At 39.7% G+C, this 20,751-nt stretch overlaps 1 protein-coding gene and 3 pseudogenes across 1 annotated transcript; 1 reads left to right on the plus strand and 3 right to left on the minus strand.

Moving 5' to 3' along the window:
* Positions 1 to 881: 881 nt before the first annotated feature.
* On the minus strand, positions 882 to 4,648 carry LOC145486966 (uncharacterized). Its single transcript, XM_081465670.1, has one exon. It carries the CDS (start codon positions 4,568 to 4,570, stop codon positions 2,924 to 2,926), a length of 1,647 nt encoding a protein of 548 aa, XP_081321796.1. The 5' UTR covers positions 4,571 to 4,648; the 3' UTR covers positions 882 to 2,923.
* Positions 4,649 to 10,129: 5,481 nt separating this feature from the next.
* On the minus strand, positions 10,130 to 12,234 carry LOC145487469 (uncharacterized; annotated as a pseudogene).
* A 2,967-nt stretch (positions 12,235 to 15,201) lies between these two features.
* On the plus strand, positions 15,202 to 16,600 carry LOC145486858 (uncharacterized; annotated as a pseudogene).
* A 22-nt stretch (positions 16,601 to 16,622) lies between these two features.
* On the minus strand, positions 16,623 to 17,961 carry LOC145486860 (uncharacterized; annotated as a pseudogene).
* Positions 17,962 to 20,751: the final 2,790 nt, after the last annotated feature.

Raw genomic sequence — 20,751 nt, forward strand, 5'->3', positions numbered from 1 at the left:
ATGTCCTCATCACACCCTGTTAAAACAAGCGACCCTTCTACAGGGAAGTGAGTTTTTATACCTTATAAGGTGGCATAATAACATGACATGTTCAACAATGTTGTTCTTCCTGTGTTTGACCATTATTGGCAGACATTTGACTCAATGAGCAGAAAGTTTAACAACTTTGAACTAGGTACAGTTAAAACCAAAAAACCTCGTTCTTTTGATTTAAACAAAACCAGTCATGACATCTATCATATTTTGCAGGAGGGCACGGTAATGAATCCTGCAATCTGATTGGTTCTGATTTTCCTATCCCTGACCATGCTCAAGCTAACGCTTTCACACTGCAGGAAAAAGATGAACGTTACATATAAGATATATTTCTGAGATCCTGCACACCTTGACAATTAATTTCACTGGATATCAGGAAGGCACTCAAGGCTAGTGACTGGCTGATTGTTAATTTTTTGTGATAAACGTAAGAATCATGAGAGTGCCTATAAAGGATATTATTAAAAACCAATCTATACACTATACAGTTTACCTGTAGTTTAAAGTGCACCTAGCCCCCAATTTTTTTTTTTTTTTTTTTTTTTTTGTATGTTATGTTTTCCTGTTCCTTCCCAGTTGCTTCATGCAGCTTCAAAAATACAGCGCGGCCCAAACAAAACAAAACGTCACAAGATCAAACCAGCCCAAGTGTTTTCTTTCCAGCTTTTTGTTTGCCTATACCGCCACCGCACATCTAGCTCGCCATTCGTCATATGCAGCTTGTCCACAAAGAAGTCTTTCCCGTCGTTGTTTGAGGCACCGCAAATTACTCTCAATGCTCTCTAAATTATGGTAAAAGAAGGGAGTTGACGAATGTCAAACACGCTTGATCAAGGTTTAGAGTCTTCCTTATAGAAAAGTAACTCTGACTCCAGTGACAAAAAAGAAATGATCTTGAAACAAACTTTGGTCATTTAGTCCCTAAATATATTGGAATGATTGGTTTTATTTTCCATTTTCTTGAGTAAATAGTCAGAGGATTGACTACGGTGCTATTGTGTTTGTTTCCTGGATATAGGTCATCAGCATTCACCACTCCAGACTCTCTACACGCGGTCATGTAACAATTTAAACACGACTTCCAAAAGGCATAGCAAATCCAGGATTCAACCAAATGCAAAACTTTTTTCGCGGAAATGCTTTAGGAGACAAGTAGTTTCATTTAAGCTAATAGCCATTTTCAGGGTTAATTGCACTTTAAGTTGCATAGTATATAAAGTAAAACGTACTGTTATAACATAACTCTTCTTCTGCTCAGTCAATTTAGCATTTTTGCAAAAAAAAAAAAATTCCGGGTAGGGGATAATCAAATGAGTGGATCAAATGCGCTAGGGTTACGGGGAGAGCAAGAAAGAAGGTAATACCCTTCACCCAGGCTCATCTGGAAAATAACACTGATCAAAATTTGATAATCATATGAAAAGGTTCTGATCATATGTGTGTTTATTCTTCCACTGGTCACTAGCGAATGGTTATATTTTAGATCCAATTCAGGTAAACTACAGGATACAGGGCCACTTATTTACATGTCATTGAATCACAAAAGTGGCTATTGTGTTATGCTTCTTTCTTTAAGTGGTACTATGATCAAATTTTTACTTTTTGTTTTGTTTAGGTGTATCACGTAGAATGCCATGAAACGCCGTTTAGCGTTTGCAAATATCTGCATTACTTCCGGAGATATTTTAAGTTTAAAAATATGTAAAATATGCAAATCAGATGACTGATGACGTCATGCACTCAACCCAATGTTATATCAAGTATTTAAATAGAGCTATCTTAGCTAATTTTCAGCGCAGACCATTAAAACTTGCTAAGCAAATAGTTCTACGGGAAACTCACTTATGGCTATAAAAAATTTTGTTTCCATGACAACTCACTCTTTTCCAGTCCCCACCCACTTGATTTCAGTATGTTAGTGATTTTCAGCTCAAAAAACGTTAAACGAGGCCACAAACTCGAGCTAGCATATTCATATGCTTGCTGGATCATGCATATGAGACACCATTAGCAAACATACAGACTACTTGTTTATGTTTTAAAATGGCTTAGATATAAAAGATGCGATTTTCGCCATAGTACCACTTAATTAAAAGGTTTTGACACCTGTATATGTAAACGAGGTGGTCCAAAGTGGCCCTGCGTTCTGCAGCTAATTTCCTTTCTTTCAGTTACGCGACAAAATTTTCAGTTACAGCCTCATAACATCATATTAGCGGAGCTCCGGCGGCCCAAAGGGCCGCCAAACGGAGCCCCATACCCATATAGGAAAGAAAAGGAAACACATGAATTGATTTTCTCATGGTTATCATGGCTAGCGGTATTGCTCGTGGGCGCGTACGTACGACGACGACAGCGGCCAAGGGGTCGCGCAACATGACGGGCATAATCCAGCTAATTGGCTGACAGAAACATACACCCAAACGTCCTTCTTTGATATTGGACATCCATGTTATGGTGAATTGACACCTGTCAAAACAAGATATCTGCTGACCCGTATCATGTGACCATATCGTGGGCTCAAGTTTAGAGCTTTTTTTTAAGTTGATCGCTAACCAAGCGCTGGTTTTCGATTAGATCACGGGTTAACTTGTTGTAAACAGGGCCGGGTTGTTCGGATGCCCGTTGACGCTAACCGCTGATTATAAAAGTTAATCGAAGTATAAGTTTTGATTGCTGCTTTTGTTTTGTGTATTTTGAGTACCTTGAGATTATTCAAACTCAAAACAAAAGGCCAAACAACAAAAACAGAAAACCTCACCGGAAAGTTACAAATCCCAAATCAAAATTCTCGCTCCTCCTGGGTTAGCTTAATCGGGCTTTGAACAACCTGGCCCAGGAGCTCCGTTTTTAGGCTTGGCTAAATCTATATATTACTTTTAATGTTTTATATAACAAGTACATGTACTTTCCATTTGTCATCGGTATCTTTCAGAAGAACAGCAGTTCGTCCATCCATGGTCACCGTCATTCCTGTAATGCGGTGAATTCGTTCTTCATGGATCTGAGTGCTGCGCACAAAGTCGCCATCTTTTGTGAATATTTCCACATGCAGGAGACCAGGGTAGTCTGGCTCTTCTTTCTTAACGGCGATGACGACATGTTCACTCAACCGGTGAAATGCAATTCTGAAATAGAAATAACATCCTTGGAGTTTAAATTGATTCAGATGGTTTCCGTCTTCACTGAATATGTGAACACGGGAATCAACCCACTCCACTACCATAACATGGCCATCATTAGCAGCAGTGATATCCTCCGCAAAGCGCAATATTCCGTTTCCAAACGAACGAACAAACTGTCCATCAGTATCGTACACACCCACTTTGGACCAACTCACTACCAGTACTTGACTGTTGATGACTGTCAGACTGTACAAGAACCCTTCCCTAACAGGAAACTTGTGATGCAGGCCAGCGGTGTTGCTAAATTGATAAACAAAAAATCCTTCAGATCCAGTCTTCTTCTCGTATCTGACCAGTACATAGATGTTGTCCTTGATGTCTGTGGCTACATCATGAATATATAACTTTTTTTCAACGTCATCATTAGGGACGCTCAAATGCTGCATGACCTGGCCAGTGGGATCAAACATCTTTACGACATTATCGTCAAACTCTCCAACAATGAATTGTCCGCTGGAGTTTGTAGCGATTCCACGCGGGTCCTTCAGCTTCTGCTCCTCTCCACCCCCCTGACCAAATGACCATGGTGTAACACAACAGTGCTCCATGCCCTGTTTACGCAGAACTTTCGCTACTCTCTCGTCACGCAATGGATCCACTTTGTCTTCTCCACTGATTACGCAAGGCCAGTTTGATAGCTCTTTATGACCAAAAACCATCAGGGTGGTGATGTAGATGACAAAATTCACGTGACAAACGTCCGCAATAATTTTTCTGCGTTCGTCTTTTCCAAACCGAGCCCGTAAGCCTTTCTTTAACTGGACGTTAAAACAATCTTGAACAGCTGACAGACGGTGAAGTTCTTCAATGCACACTCTACATGGTGCTACTACGTCCTCAGGACTGTCTACTTTCTCTAGTATTGTCGCCATAACTCGATATTGCATTGCTAGAATGCGGTCGGCCGTTTCAAGAGCCTCATTAGCAAAGGCATCTGTTGCTCTTCTACGAGCATCTTTAAATCTCTCTTTCGCGTCGGAAAGCGCCCTCGCAGCTGACGCATCTAGGCCAATAAGCTCCAAAGTTTTCATTCCTTTGACGAGAGAAAATGCTTCATCACAAGCTGCTTGTGTTGTCGCCACGTCGTTCTCGCTTGTGATCCTCGCCTTATCAAAAACTTCATAAAGCAACTCGATTCCTTCCATGAAGAAGCTAATACTTGCTCCCAAATCTTTCCTTGATAATCCATCCAACTTAGACTTGACATCGTCAATTTCACGGGCGATCAATTTACGAAATTTTTGATCTGTTACGTCGCCGCCTTTCAGCTTCTCCGCTGCCTTATCTCTGCCTTTATTCACAAGCAAGCCAATGCTGACTTTGAAAACAGCTGTCGCAAACGAAGACATAATCGTCACGTAAAGAATTTTAAAATCGTTTTTTTCTGCTCAGTCACGAAGCTATTCTCTGCAGCGGCGTTGTAAATAAAAATGAATAAACCAAAAGGTGTGTCTGTCTATAGAAATATCGAAACAAAGAGTTATTAAAAAATGTTCTAGTCCAGTGCATCGCAAAAGACTAAGGAATGAATTTTGCTGATGCAATGTTCACTTAGCCTTATGAAGCTATAAAAACAGGAGCGGAACTTTATCTGAAGGACTGAAAGATTAGCTGTAAAAGGGTTGATTTATAGATCATATAAATCATGTTTTAACCTTTATATTTTCCGATTTATTCCAGAAAGTAAGAGAGATTGACGTTTTATGAAATAGTGAAAAGATCTTCCCGGACAAACACTGCGGATAAACACTTAGAACTGTAAGAGAGTAAAGCCATTTTACCTCAGGCTCAGCTAATAAACAAATCCCTAAAAGGTTAAGCTGTCTTCTGTTCCCTTTTCATTTGTAAGTTAAAACTTTTTCCCATTTGTTTTTCACCAAAATCTTACCAATGCAAAATCAAAGAAATCTTTGAACGAGCTCCTTAGTTTTGTTTAATCCTTCACATACACATTCAGATACAAATGAACCAAATATGAAGCAATTTCAGGCAAAACGTGAAAGGCAGCGATACAAAATGTGCGGGAAGTCGAACGTTTTGGGATATGACATATGACCTATTCTATAGGAGTTAAGAGAAAGTAAGCCAGCATACAGACAAACCCAAGTAAAACGAAAAGCTGCCGTGTTGTGGCACTTAGAGCGCAAGTGAATTTGAACAAAGTAATGATGTATGGCAGAGTTTCAAGTTGTTATTGTGTGAAGTGGGCTGCTCATAACATGTCAGTGACACTCCAAGCCGTCCAGACTGAAAGACGCCTTCATGTCAACGAAAGTGCTTTTCATATGACGCTGAATGTACTGCTGCATAAAAGAGATTTTGAGTTTTTTCCCGAATTTCATATCCTCGGATCAAAGAACAAAATTTCATAACTTTCCTTCTTGGGCTTGTGTAATTAAGGTATAAAACTCATAAGTTGATAATGATCTAGATTGAGGGATGCATTTTTTTCTTCATTTATTCAGAGCATTGAATAATCGTACTTTGCCAAAGGCGATGAATCATTTGAAGCACTAACAAACGATCATGAAAACTTGCTACAAAAGGCCTCTGTAGGGCTGAAGATGTTTCTACCCTTTTGAGTAGCCTAACCCGATATGACTGAACTCACCAAACATTATTTTTGACCAAAATCTTTACGCGTCGTTTGTGCGGCATTCAAACATTTTATTCAAAAGAAATCCATTAGTGACCCAGACTGAAGAGACTGTTGACCCTTAACAGGTATTACGTCAATTGTCCTAAGTTTATTTTCGAACAAGATTGAGTATATTTTTAACCTATGGTCTCGTAACGCCAAACGTTCATTGAATTTCTGGTTTTCATGTATTCTGTGTTCCAAAAACATTACTGTTCTGGTAATCATGTGTTCTGTCCTTTCAACCAATAATGACGAGAGTAGCAAAACTAGTTATCTGTTTGCTCTCTTTTGTTCCTTAGAAAGTGAAGCTACACATAATCAAATGAAGTGATATTTTTAGCCTATTGTTCAAGCACACTTCAGCCACGTAGGGGCCAAACCAGCCCCCAAATGTTTCGTCAGTTCTTGGATATCTCACATTATTTCGCATTACTTAAAAAGTATTGACTCTTTCTAAACCAAACTTAGCAGATGAGCAGGAGACCTATTGCCAATTATATTTACGTGAAAATGTCAGTAAATGTCTAAGTTGTGACGTCACAGTGATGACGTCATGTTCTTTGCCACTTTTGAAGTTTTTAATACGCATATTTTTTACAATGTGTTCGAAAGAGCTCATCAAGGGGAGCTGAAACCTGAAAAAATTTTGTCCATATCACAAAAATTAAATGAAATATGGCATTTTTAAATATGAAAAATAACTCTGCAAAATATGGGTGCCCCCCCTTGAGAAAAATCCCCGAAATGGAGCCGTAATTTTGTTCTACCAAATGCAGCTATGTTGCAAATGTGATGTGCCAGATAACTAAAGCAAAAATAAAGAAGAAAATCGGAATAAAAAATTATCCCTCTAGTGTTATTGCGTTAAAATTAGTTTTGTTACGTCATAACCTGTGACGTCGCCCGTTTTTTCACTGTTAATACCATACTAACAAAGCCGAAAATCAAATTTCTAAAACCATATGATTTTTGACAGCATCAAGCTTTCTATTTTTCTAGATTATTAGCTTTCCTAGAAAAAAACTGAAATAAAATAAACCAGAGAGACTGACGTAAGAAGGACAGTATGGTTAAGCAAATTCCGGGGGGGACAGCAAAAAATATTTAATTTACCATATCTCAAAAAATAATCATCATAGTTAAAAACGGTTTCCGGCATTTTACTCCTCCAGTCAGGGCCTTTCCAATGACATAATCTTTACATCAGATTTTACCAAAAATTATAGCACGTTTTGGTGACGTCATCGATTATGATGTCATAATCTGACATTTTGTCACAACTTCTAAATTAAAATAAACTGGAGAACAAAGAAAGCTCATCAGCCAAACTTGGTTCAGAAATATATAAACCAAGCAAATATAGCTTTCATGAAACATTAGGGGAGGGGGGTTTGGCCCCTACGTGGCATCATGTCCTAAAATAAGTCTGCTTTGCATTTCATTGAATGTTTTACAATGATATATTTACTTAGGGTATTATTACAAATGTTAACAGTCCGCTCTTTCACGGCTCCTGCTATCGCGGTTTCTCTATTTCTCAGCCCTGTTTTCTGATGGGGGGAGCTTCTGTTGCGATGATGACGATGATGACGCCGACGATAACGATGATGATGGTGATAATGAAGCGACTTCCGTTTTTTCTCATTAGCAGGGTTCCCGTCACTCTCAGCACTCGTACTGCAGCTGCGCTGCTGACGGTCAGTATTACCAACAGGGGTACCCTGACGTTTTACCCCACCTCGCCCCCCATGGGCAATATGCCTTACCTCTTGCTTACCATCGCGGTCGGAGCTATCACTGTTTGTATGTGATTTATCTTCTTTAAGGCAATGCCTGTTGCGCGGAATGAAATCTTTGTCACTCTCAGCATATTCTCTGTGCTTTCCAGCAAGTTTATCCAAGTCGTTTGATCTGCCTGTATGACTTATTTTCTCCTCTCCTTAAAGTGCACCTAACACCAAAAAAGTTTTTCGCTAAAATAATAAAGCTTATTTTGTGGAGTAATTTGCCGCAAAAATTTTTCGATTTGGTTAAATCCTCGAATTTATGTGCCCCGTCGAAACTGAGTTTCGAATGGTTCGCAACCGTGCATGGGGAATCTGAGGAGAGTTAAAGCTGTGACGTCAAATCCAGAACGAATGCTTCGGCTTTCCCAGTCAGGTCTTTTACTTTGTCCGAGTGTAGAAGCCTTTTTGCAGCACAGGTTCTTTCGCTGGGACTCCGCAGTCGACCGATTTCTGTTTTTACTAACAATGTCTTCTAGTTCGTCTGATTCTGAAATGAGTTTTGACTCAGAAAACTCTGAAATTTATTATATCGCTGAAGAGAATAACCGCTCACGCTTATCAACATCGCAAACTGAATAGTCAAACGGTGACGGCCGAGCTGATTTGTATGCTGACTACTCTCTGGCCAATGGAGAATGGACAGCCAAATACCAGGAGTTGGATGCTGATAAAGAACTCGAACGAGCTCTGATGGACAGACTCGAAGGCAATGATATGTAGAAGTCGAAGAGTGATGCTAATAAGACTGTAGCGCGTGGCGCGTCTTTACTATCTTCGCGCCTTCTTCGATCTCGCACTAATATACTTTCATAATAACAGTCAAGTCCGTTCACTTTCTCAAATTATTTTAACTTCATGCGTTCAATGTAGATCAAAATGATTATCCCATGACAGTGTTTGTGTTCTTTACGTGCAAGTGTAGAAATTGTAGCGTCGCTTCCCTTCGAAGCATCAACGAATGTTATTGCTGTTAAGTGAGTTAGAAGGTTGCCAAGACTCAAAGAAGAGTGATCTTGCTCTCGAAGATATTGGCACTGACGTTATCGTAAAGTGTGCTATTGAATATCCAGGAATTAAACCTGTATGCCGTCAAGAAATGGAGTTTAAGACTCGCAGCGGGCAAATACAAAACTAAAGGGAAGCAGACCTATTATCAAATCGGCAGCAAAGAAAGGTAATTCAGGCATGCACATGGCTGTATAAAATAAAAAATGTTTCCGAATCCCTCTTTACATGCATGCACACAACATTTTACTTAACAGTGATTCTTCCAATTTACAAGTATTCGTATAGTTGTGAAATGATCAGTTACATGTATAAACAAATCATTGCAAAGTTCCTGAGTGAGAGGGGGGTAGCTAGGGGGTTGGTTATGTTATTGCTATCGTTGGTTGGTCAAGTGTGAATTACGATTAGTGTACACCCATTTAGTCCTGTATCGCTGTTACAATCATGCTTTAGTGATCCTGGAACTACTGTTACTTTTTGTGATTTCTTCATTGAGCTTTGTTTTTAGGTTTCCTGCCCTATCGTCCCCCCCCCCCCCCACCCCCTTCACCATAAGATGCCCACCGCTAGAAACTTTTTTCCATTAATCGTTTTTAGTTACGAAGTGTTTCATACTAAGAGTTCTCAAGGCTGGTGTAGGAGATGTTGGGGAACAAGAAGGTTCCTTCATGTAGCAATAATATCATTAGAAAGGAATTTTCAGTTGAAAAGGATGAAAGCTCTGAATGATTTGACCTTAATGAGGAATTTGAACAAAACTATAGTGTGCTTGATATCTACTGTACTTATTTTGCCAAACTGCGACACAAACTGTTCTACAACTGTACAATACTGCAAAAATATGGCATTTGTTCGAAAACATATCAGTCTCATTCACCTGAAGACCAACAGCTTACTGAACTATTGATTCATAGACATAGACAGTTTGTTTTACTCGCACAACACACTAATAAAAAAAGGCCCATGAAACATCAAAAGGACCCCTTTTTCTTCGCTTGTGCTTAGAAATGTGAATTACTACAATCCTGTTTTACAAACTGGAAGCAGCTGCCTTTCTTTTATTGTCAAGTTGAAAATTTAATGTTTGTGCCCCTTCACTGACCATTTACATGTCGCAATCAACCTGGACAACAATAAAATTATGTTGTTTATTTATTTATTTATTTATTTATTTACTTATTTATTTTTGTTTCTGTATTCTTTAATCTATTTCCTGGCAAACAGTGACAAGCTAATAATAATATGGCTCTGTCTCACAAGGACTGGCAACTACCAAATTCACAAATCTGACTGGCTGAAATTGATATTGAAAGCGGTCTGATGGTGGTGATAGTAATAGTAATAATGATAAAAAGAAGAAGAACAACAACAACAACATCAGTTTAATGATGGCTTTTCTACAGTGCAGCATGTTGCAGATGCATTGTTAGAACACAACCATGTCCCTGTAAAAAATAATATTTATCAGAAACATTTTTTGTGTCGCAACAATGTTTCCCATGTTGGGCAAAGAGGGAAATACTTGTGTCTTCAGCAATGTTTCTGGAACAACGTGTCCTCATTTGCAAGAGCTTTTGGTCAGCAGAGATGCAATCTCATAAGCATGTGTTACCATGGTATCAATAATTAAAACTTCCTATAAATACAATTCAAGTCCGCAAGCCTCATGCAGAAACAGACACATACACAGACAGCTTGAAATTGTTCTGGTCCTGGCCAAAGTATGTTCTCTGTACATTGATAATACCCACATGTAAAAAGGGTTCTGAACATATAAACTAATTCTAAGCCATTCCTTGCCTGAATGTCTCCATGAATGCATTTGTTGAACGGTGGGTCTTCCAAACTAGTGTGCTTGTCCGCATGACTTTGAAAGGATTTGAATATAATACCCTTACAGATTTCTTTTCAAAGAATTGAACAAGGGAGGGAACTAACATATCAAGGCAGGGAACATTTGCTCAGAAAAAAATATCTCACCATTCTTCTGTATCTGTCGGCTGCGCTGACTGACTGCTGCTTTTTCTCAGATCAGATGTAACAATGGCTGCATGAATCGATGGAAAAGCGGTTATTCCAAATTCGTTTCGCTTAAGCCATGGAATTAGCAAAATCCCTTCCTCTCCCTGAAAATCCAGGCGTCGAGCGAAATCATCTTGTTTGAAATGCTTAGAACAGATCACCGAACTCAGACGGCTCTCAATTTGCACGTTTCGCGTTCACGAAATCAACCCATCGCTTTGTACGTTTCTTCTCTTCAGGACGATCATCTCTCCATAAAACGGTATGGCATGAAGCGCAGTACCTCCTGTACGTTTGCTGTGCTGCTACATCCCACTACAACGCACCTGGCTAGCATTTTTTTCGAACTACTTTCCCAGCCTTTCCCCAGAGAAACAAGTAAATATGCGAATATCCAGAATCACCGTGTTCTGGATTTGACGTCACATCCGGCCCTCGACCCATGCCCCGTTAAACTCGGTTGTGAACCAAAATGGCGGCGTTCTGGCGTACTTTGACGAGCCATAGAAAATCAAAGATTTAACCAAATCGAAAAATTTTTGCAGCAACTTACTCCACAAAATAAGCTTTATTATTTTAGCGAAAAAAAAATTCTGGGGTTAGGTGCACTTTAAAGACCTGCATGTTTTATTATCTTCTTCTTACTCACAAGTTATACTCCGTACATTTCGATCAGCGCCGTTCGATTGCAATCTCGTCATTGTGCTCTTCTTCTTCTTCTTCTTCTTCTTCTTCTTCTTCTTCTTCTTCAAGGTTGCTTCTTTTTCTCTGAAAGGGAATAATCTTTTCATTTTCTTCCTGTCCTTCACTGCTACTAGTCGACTGATATTTACCTCGCTTCTGGTTCGTCGTGTTTCTGTCAATGTTATTGTTAGATGGCTTTGGATTAGTCGATTTTCTAGCTCGCAGTTGATCAGTAATCAACAGAGGAAGTCTTTTTATCGTCTTTACTTGGTTTTTCTTCAAAGGCTCGTATTGTTCTGGGTGTCGGCTCTTTGTCTTTGTCACTACTTTCGCCTCTATTTCGTTCCCATAGCGTTTTGGTCGTCGTTAAACTCTCGTGTCTTTCACCATCACAAAATGTTCTTTGTAATAATTCTTGATCCACCTGGGCCTGTACGCCATTGCTTGTTTCAGGAGACATGGAACATACGCGTCTTCGAGGAGACGTCGATCGCCTTCTAAGAGACTTCGATCTTCTCCTTGCAGACCTCGAGCTTCTTCTTGGAGACTTCAGTCTCCTTCGTGGAGACTTCGAGGTTCTCCATGGAGATTTCCATCTCCCTCGTTGAGGGTACGACCACTCTCTTGAAGACCTTGAACGTTTGTGTGGTGATGCCGAGCGTTTTTGTGGTGAATCTGAACTTTTTCTTTCAAACGATGCAACTCTTCTACGTGGAGACCTGGGCCGGCCAAGTGGGTACCTTAACCGTTCTCGTGGAGATCTCGCGAGTCGTGGGGTGGATGTTGAGCGCCTTGGAAGAAAACGACGTCTCGTGTTGTTACGGCATTCGTTCGGACGTGAGGGTGGTGGGGGCGTACGATATCGCTGAAAGAATTAAGAATAAAAGTTGTTACAGGGATGGCCTCTGTCAGGGTCATAACAGACATTTTGAGTTTTCTTTCACAAAGAACACATCACACATTAAACATAATGACCTCGAAAGAATGAAAGATGCGAATGCAGCCATAACACTACTGGAAAAATGACCTGAAAAATTTTCAGGCTCTGAACGGGATTCGAACCCACGACCTTTGCGTTACCGGTGCAATGTTCTACCAACTGAGCTATCAAAGCCGCATGAGAGCGGTCGTGTGTGAGTTCGGCTCTATATGTTTAGTGGACGTAATGCTCCGCTCAAGTCTATGAATTCCATAGTAATAGATGTCCAACAGTAGCAATTAAATAATGAAAGAATGAAAGATGCGAATGCAGCCATAACATTACTGGAAAAATCACCTGAAAATATTTTCAGGCTCTGAACGGGATTCGAACCCACGACCTCTGCGTTACCGGTGCAATGCTCTACCAACTGATCAGCTATCAAAGCCACGTGAGAGCGGTCGTATGTGAGTTCGGCCCTATATGTTCAGTGGACGTAATACTCGGCTCAAGTATACGAATTCCATAGTAATAGATGTCCAACAGAAGCAATTAAATACTCGAGCCTAGTATTACGTCCGCTGAACATATAGGGCCGAACTCACATACGATTGCTCTCATGTGGTTTTGATAGCTCAGTTGGTAGAGTATTGCACCGGTAACGCAAAGGTCGTGGGTTCGAATCCCGTTCAGAACCTGAAAATATTTTCAGGTGATTTTTCCAGTAGTGTTATGCCTGCATTCGCATCTTTCATTCCTTCATCATTTAATTGCTACTGTTGGACACCTATTACAATAATGACCTTGGTTAACATTAAGCACATGTATATCAACGCGCTGAGGGAGGCAGCGTGGCCGAGTGGTTAGGGCGTGGGACTTAAAATCCGAATGTCGCGGGTCCAAGTCCCGCTCTGACCAGTAAGCTGGAGTTGTTTCTCGGTAAACCCAAGTTCAACTCCTCGGTCATTTTTGGTCGTGGATACGTGAAGCGTAGAAATGACTATTGTTATGGGGCAAAATATGCAAATGTGTCACTCGCTCAGGTGTAAAATTTGGTGTGGAGAGCCTGGGTACGAGTTTCTCGAGGATCTCCGCGGCCATTTTGGTTCTTGTGTTTCGCTTTTGTAAATATGTAGTATTTTGCCCTTGGGCTTTTGTTCCCTCGTAGATAAAAGCTGAGAGAGGTATTTATGACTGTGGTCATGTATTGGTCACAACAGCGCGGCCGGAGAGGTCAAAGAATTGTTACAAGTGAAAGCAAATGAGGAAGTTGCAGGAAGTGAAGTTTTTTTAGGTACACGTTGAAATTCTGGCGGCGCTTGTATCTTAAATTTGAAACCCGTGATTTGAATATTTTGAATTTTCAAATAAGCTTAAGCTTACTACGAGCAAAAAATTCAAGTCGCTTAATCTTTTAATATTTTTTGTTCTCCACACTACATTTCTTCTGTATTCTATGCAGTTCGACCAGAGTGAGCATTTTTTCCTGAATGGTATACAAGTCAGCATCCACGATCGAGTAAATATGCCCTAAAATTTGAGTGATGGATAGACAAATAAGCACCCAAGAGACTGTGTAGACAAAGAAGTGACGTTTCCCTCATGTAAGCATTATAAAACGTCATTGACGAATTGCTTAGAATTAAAGTATGACTTATCGAATCAGGCTGGCCACAGTAAGTACAGTCTGAGATAGCCGATATTCCATAGAAGTGAAGTTCTTCTTTGAAGGTAAGTATCCTGTGTAAGTTCTTTTATTACAACTTTTAAAGTTTTCTACTTTGCATATAAATTTAAGTTGCTTAAAACAGTTTTTCCAATGGATATTGCTTGCTAAGAGATCTCGTTATCATTTACTAGCTACTGGGTTCTCCTTGCTACAAACATACCAAACTGAAGTGGGTAGGGTGTATGCTATGGTGGTTAGCAATTCCTGACTTTTCCTATCTGTGTATTTCTCCACGAAAGACATATTTGATCAAAAAATGACTAAAAGAATGACTATACAACATATCCTATAGAGATTTGGCTGCTGTCCTACCCTGTCCTACCCTATCCTACCCTATCCTTAATTACACTACTAAGGCTGCCTCCTTGATCTTGTGATCTTGCTGAGCTGAACAGATTTGGAAGCACGTATTAGTTTATTCCATTTAATAAAAAAATGAACGATCCTGAGAGTCTTTGTGACGTGTAAATAATGCAGATGATGCCAACGTATCTATGTAATCACCTGTGTTGCCTACAAGACGAGACATTTGTGCTCACGATGCTATAACACTGAGCAGAAGAGCAGTACTTTGTAGTTCGCAAAAAATATTAAAGCGATCAAGATATTTTCATGTGAATTTTAATTAAGAGCCGCCCTCTGAAATTATCAACTATGGTCAATTGGACAACAAAAAATCAAATTCCTGAAACTTTCTCAGATGAATGGTCCAGATAAGTGATTCACAAAAATATAACTTTTAGTTCAATTCGATCGGTATTTTAGCGCTGGGGCGACCATCTTGGTTTTGCCCCTCTGAGAGGGCATTCAGCGGCCATTTTAGGGTACATTTTTAACAATTTGCCATACGAAGAAAACGGTATAAATCAGGGTAAAAATACTTTTTTCGAGACAAGAAAATGTTTCTTGTTACGTTGAGAGGCTGTTTTGGCAATTTGACCAACATCTGATTTTTTTACAGAATTTTAAATTTCTTCACTTTCGAACTACTCATGAAGCGGGATAAAAAAGGCGAAATTTAAAGGAAAATATCGCCAAAAGTACATTACTTGAGATCCCAAAACTACCCTCCACTTAAAGAGCAATGTCTCAACTGTAAATATATGCAATAAAATTTTGGGGCAGTTGAAACTGTGAAATGTTAGAAGAAGAAGTTTAAGCTGTGCTTTTGTCAACAAAGACGGCCGTCCTAATTAGCATAATAGGGACCTTAAGCATAGACGACGAAGAAGAAGACGACGACGAATAGTACCGCGTGAAGACTGGGACGGAACGGTCCGTTCACAGTGCGAAAACGGCGGGAAATCCGAAACTTAAGCTTCGCTCGACGAGAACGTGAACGTAAACAAAACATCACAGCACAGTAAATCAATTTTTCGTCGAGATGGTTTCTTTTCACGAGCTTCAAGAACTTTTTCTCTTTAGTCACGCTCAAGGCATTTTAGATGATGAAGAACTGTTGTTGTTGTATGAGGAATACTCTCCAAAAAATCCTGATTTTTGTTATGAGAATTTTGGAAGGTTTTCTCTGGAAGATATGAACGATGCTGAGTGTTTGGCAGAATTTAGATTCAGGAAGCACGACCTTTCACTTCTTGCCGAAGTCCTTCAAATACCAGACAGCTTTACGTGTTACCAAAGAACCGTATCAAGTGGAATGGAAGCGCTTTGTATTCTTCTGAGAAGATTATCTTACCCCTGCAGATTCAGTGATATCATTCCACGATTTGGTCGACCGGTTCCAGTGTTAAGCATGGTTAGCAACCAAGTGCTTGACTACATATACGATACACGCGGTCACAGAATCACTCAGTGGAATCACCAAATTCTCTCTCAGCCCTTGCTACAACTGTATAGTGACACTATTGCTGCCCAGGGTTCTCCCTTGGACAATTGTTTTGGATTTGTTGATGGGACGGTTCGTCCAATTTGCAGACCTGCAGAGCATCAGAGAGCAGTCTATAACGGCCATAAAAGAGTACATGCTTTGAAGTTTCAGTGTGTTGCCCTTCCCAATTGTCTGATAGGTCATCTATATTGCCCCGTAGGTAAGAAACGGTTCTAATAATTCTTTATTTTGTCATATATTTCTATATCATTCATGAAAACAGTTTTGAATATTTTTCTATTTTTCAGAAGGAAGGAGGCATGATGCAGGCATGCTGGCTGACTCAAGACTCCTTAATGACCTACAAGCTTTTGCAAACTCTCCTTTGGGGAATCCATACTGCATTTATGGTGATCCAGCATACCCTTTAAGGGTACACCTTCAAGCCCCTTTCAGGAATAGAGCCTTGACCCGTCAAATGATGGATTTCAACCAGTCAATGAGCAGTGTCAGAGAATCAGTAGAGTGGCTATTCAATGATGTCACTAACTACTTCAAGTTTTTGGACTTAAAAAAAAAACTTAAAAATTGGTTTCAGTAGTATGGGTAAAATGTATGTGGTCAGTGCCCTACTTAGAAATGCCCTCACATGTCTCTATGGAAATCAGACATCAAGTTTTTTTCAGCTGGAACCTCCTTCCTTAGAAGACTACTTTTCTTAATAACCTTTTTTAATTACTTTTTGTAGTAACTTTGTAACATGGCGCCTGGGCATTATGTATAATATGTAAAATCACAGCAAATGAGAATTCAAAATGTGGTTTAATTTTACCAACATGCTTTTTGTACACTGTTACACTAATGCCAGATTCACACTATCTGCAAAAAAATGCCAACACAACAGCATGGACATAAGGCAAAAAACCGATCTTCTCTTCAAGTCATTATCTCACTAAGCAAGTGAAGTATGATTTTTGTATTGAAATAAAGAAACAAGTTTCCTGCATCACAAAATCATGTTGAAAAACAGCGTAAAATATTTGTTAACTAAAATTTCAACATAGTTCAACAAAGTTTAAGTAAATTAATGCTCAACATAGTTTAGGTTTCCAAAAGAAGAGGTGCTAAGATTAATACTCCCCTTTTAAAAATGTAACATGTTTTAGAATAAATTTCCAAAATCTTGAGGAGATTTGTGATAGTCACTTTGTGAATGTAGCTTTTTCCAATAAAGCCATTAATGACTGATTCTGTTGTTGTACCATCTTCATCATTTCTAATTGCTGCTTGTGCATTTGACTCTGCTGATCCATCAACATCTGCTGTTCATTTTTTTTTGACTCCATTTCATCCTTCCTCAGTTTACTTTCTAACTCAAACTTCTCCTTGAGGTATTCAACAGCATCCGAACTTCTTCTCTTTCCCTCTTTTACTGGGTTTTCCTTCTTCTGAATCTGCATTTCTTTTTTGGGTTTTGCCTAGACGTTCCATAGCTTGGCGCCTAACCTCTTCGGCACTTGCCTTCTCACTCTGGTGTTTTTTGGTGAGAGTGCCAGCTTGCTCATTCCTTTCCATGTCAGCTGCCTTTTCTTTGTCAAGAATCTCTTCAAGTGCTGCATCTAGCTGGGTCTCCTCACAGTCTATGCCTGACGCTCTTTCTTCTTCTCTTATTTTCTTCTTGTACTTCGTCTGCAAAAGGGTTAGTCGGTCTCTCACTGATTTCTTAGACACTTTGAATATGGAACTTGCAAGACTGTTAAGATTAAGGGCAATCTGCCCCCATACTTCACCCCTTTCTTTGCTGTTTTTGGGATGCTTGAAAGGCTCCTGGAGAAGAACTTCCCCACAGAGGGTTAAGTCATGGTCTTCTGTCCATTTCATAGAGTTGTTTCTGGAGAAGGAAAATGTGAATGTCTTAAAATTCCTTTTACACTTCTGAGCAGGGATTAAGACTAATCCTGCTTTAATTGCATATCATATGTTAATTGCATACACCATGACAGTTAAATCTAAATTAGTGCTAATCAGGCTTACTCTGCCCTGCAATGCATGCAGTTTAGCTTATATTCGTTGATACAAGCAATCCCCAAATTTAAAATTAGGAACGTTTCAAGTCTGCGATCTACAGGACTTATTTCAATCTCTTGGAATTCGAGCTTGCTATAACGACGTGGCTTTTTGTTTCTGGGATTTATCCCTACATATTAGAAACAACTTTATCTGTATCATTACTAGACAAAGCTTATATATTCAGACAGATCGAGCAATGAATAAAGTTGAACTTGATAACTCAGTCAATATTTATAAAGCTGCAAATGCTCTGCTTTTATTCTCGAGGAACGCTGCAGAAAGGATAGACTGAACCACAAATTTAACCGTCCCGAGGCGACTGTTATTTTTCACAAGGAAATTAAGCTCATCATGAACGATCCAATTTACTAAGACTTTAGATCTTACCCTGACGCGGGAGTTTGACACGCCATGTGCAGTTCCTGCAAAAGAAGTTTACAGAGGCTAATTACTTTAAGTTTGAGCTAAAAAACAAAAGAAACTTTCGCATACTAAATTCAAACCCTTGATTGCTAAGCTTTTGCTCAATTAAACCTCTAAAAGGCTAAGAAATAGACTGACAAATACTTACGTACAGCAGAGGACGGCAACACAGCTTTTCTCACGTTCTCGACGTTCGGTGGACGACGAATGACGTCAGCGAAGACAAGACATGACATGCGCAGTATCATCTTATGGTTCAAAGTTACGTCCGGTTCGTACTCGTCCGCCGTTCTCGTCGTCTATGCTTAAGGTCTCTAATGACGTGAAAATAACGATGCACAAAGAAAATAATGATATATTCCACTTACCTCGCGACATGTCGACAACCGGGTGTTCCACGATACCTCATGTTATATTATCAGTAGGTTTCAGCCGCATTTTCAATGATTAGTGTACGAAATCACTCTGAGATATCACAACGGTAAAGCAGATTTTAACTCTCCGAAGCCCGCATCATGACATCTATCAAATTATTTGTCTTTCGTCTCATAAGCCGCCGTTTACAAGAAGTTTAACAATTTGCTGAGATCGTAACTAACCCAAAAGTCTGTAACCAGCCTTTAAAATCTTCCTTTTAGTCGAGGATTCCCATCAAGAACTCGTTTAAGCTCAGTTCTGTTTCAATCTGTTGAGTACTCGCCATTATTCCACAGATTGCGTTACACATAACAAGTGCACATTCCAATGGGTAGGGTTAGGGTGGGTAGAAGGTGAAAAGTAATAACCGGCTGCAAAGCCATTTTACGCATTTCAGTGGCTAAACAAGTAACTGGCTTTCCCGGAGTGATTTGAATATAAACTTATGCTCGGAAATTTGAGTCATTTTGAAGGTTATGTTTTGTGGGGTGAGGAGCGAAAGGGGGGGGGGGGGTGGGGCGTGCATTGTATCAACAAGAGAAAAAGAAAAAAAAAACAATAGAGAGTATCAGGCTCTTGATCAAGTGTACCAGGTCATCGATTAGGCCTTATTAGGTAAGGGTTTTCAGGATACTGGATATTTAGGTAAAAAATTGACAGGAAACACGAAATTTAGGGGAAAAATTAATGGGGGAGAGCATGTTTAGATCAGACAAAACTGGACATTAATTGAGTAGGAAATCGTTAAACTGCAATTAACAGGATACAAGATGTTTAGGCCCCAAATTAATAGGACAACAAATAAAATGGGTATAGAATTCCAATAAAAAGCCTCTTACTTGTGTTTTTGTTCAGCATTATACTTGTGTCTTTCGCTTCCCGAAATGCCATCAAATGCTGCGAAAGGCAATAGACTGACAAGCAGTGCGCAAGAAGTAATGGTAAGCGGCGTTTTACTGAAACTCCTTATATTTTCTTAGCCGTTTCATTTTTGCATCAGAAAAGGAAATGCGCAGAAAAGGGCCGTTAAGGACGATGCCTCCTTTTTTGTGGCACACGGTCTCTGCATCATGTAAGGCATGATTGAAACGTCAGGCGCGTGCTTGGTTTGGAACAATCAACTACGCTACCAAGCGCGCCGACACAAATATCGCAGTAAAATTACGAACCTGTTCTAAAACCAGGAACACCAAAAAAGCAGCATATCGCTAAGCACTAACTGTTACGGGCTTCCAGCTGAAAAACTAGCTCTTATCTTACCCGTAAAAGAAATCATATCCAACTGCAGATAGCATATGCGCGCGCCAAACAAGTGCGAGAGACATCAATGTTTGACTTCCTAGGGAGGTAATAGAAAAAAATGTAACGGGCAACCGACAAAGTTTTCGAAAGGATGAAACAACTCATTTAAATTTTGAAAAAGTGTGATTACCGCTACATTTTATGTAATGAAATGGAAGTGGCAAGCCTATTCAACGCGTGAAAGGTTTTTGGCTATGAGGAAAAACTATGTACACTGTATTTTGGCTAAGCCAGAGGAGAGCTCTCCAAGAACGCTAAAAGCGCTGTTACGACGATTTTGTTATTAAAAACATAACAAAAGTTGTTTTTATGTTACCATTTACCGTGTAGTTTAAGATGTTTATTAATGTGTTTAGTTTTCTGCATGTGAAGGCGAACTCTAAGAAAATCTGCGAAGAAATATCTTTTCTTCTTTTTTCTGAAAAATGCTAACGTCAGCAGTTTTCTTCGAGATTCAGACTAATCAGGATCTCAGAAAAATTAATGGCTACCCCCAGTTTTGTTTGTGGATTCCAATAACCCTAGCTAAGATCTACTTCTTCCACGTTTTCCTAATCTGGCGGAAACACGTTTATATTTAGTAGACACCGTTCTTTATCAACCTGAGACATCCCTCAGCCGTTAACGTCGTCCAGTTCAGTGATGGAGCACAGCTGCACGTCTGCACAAGACTAGTCTTCAACTCTATGTAGGGCGCTTT

Source organism: Orbicella franksi, chromosome 5 (genome assembly GCF_964199315.1).
Source record: "Orbicella franksi chromosome 5, jaOrbFran1.1, whole genome shotgun sequence".
NCBI classification, from domain to species: Eukaryota; Metazoa; Cnidaria; class Anthozoa; order Scleractinia; family Merulinidae; genus Orbicella; species Orbicella franksi.

Excerpts from the sequence above, each read along its gene's own strand:
- LOC145486966 (XM_081465670.1), bottom strand. The coding sequence starts at position 4,570 with ATGTCTTCGTTTGCGACAGCTGTTTTCAAAGTCAGCATTGGCTTGCTT.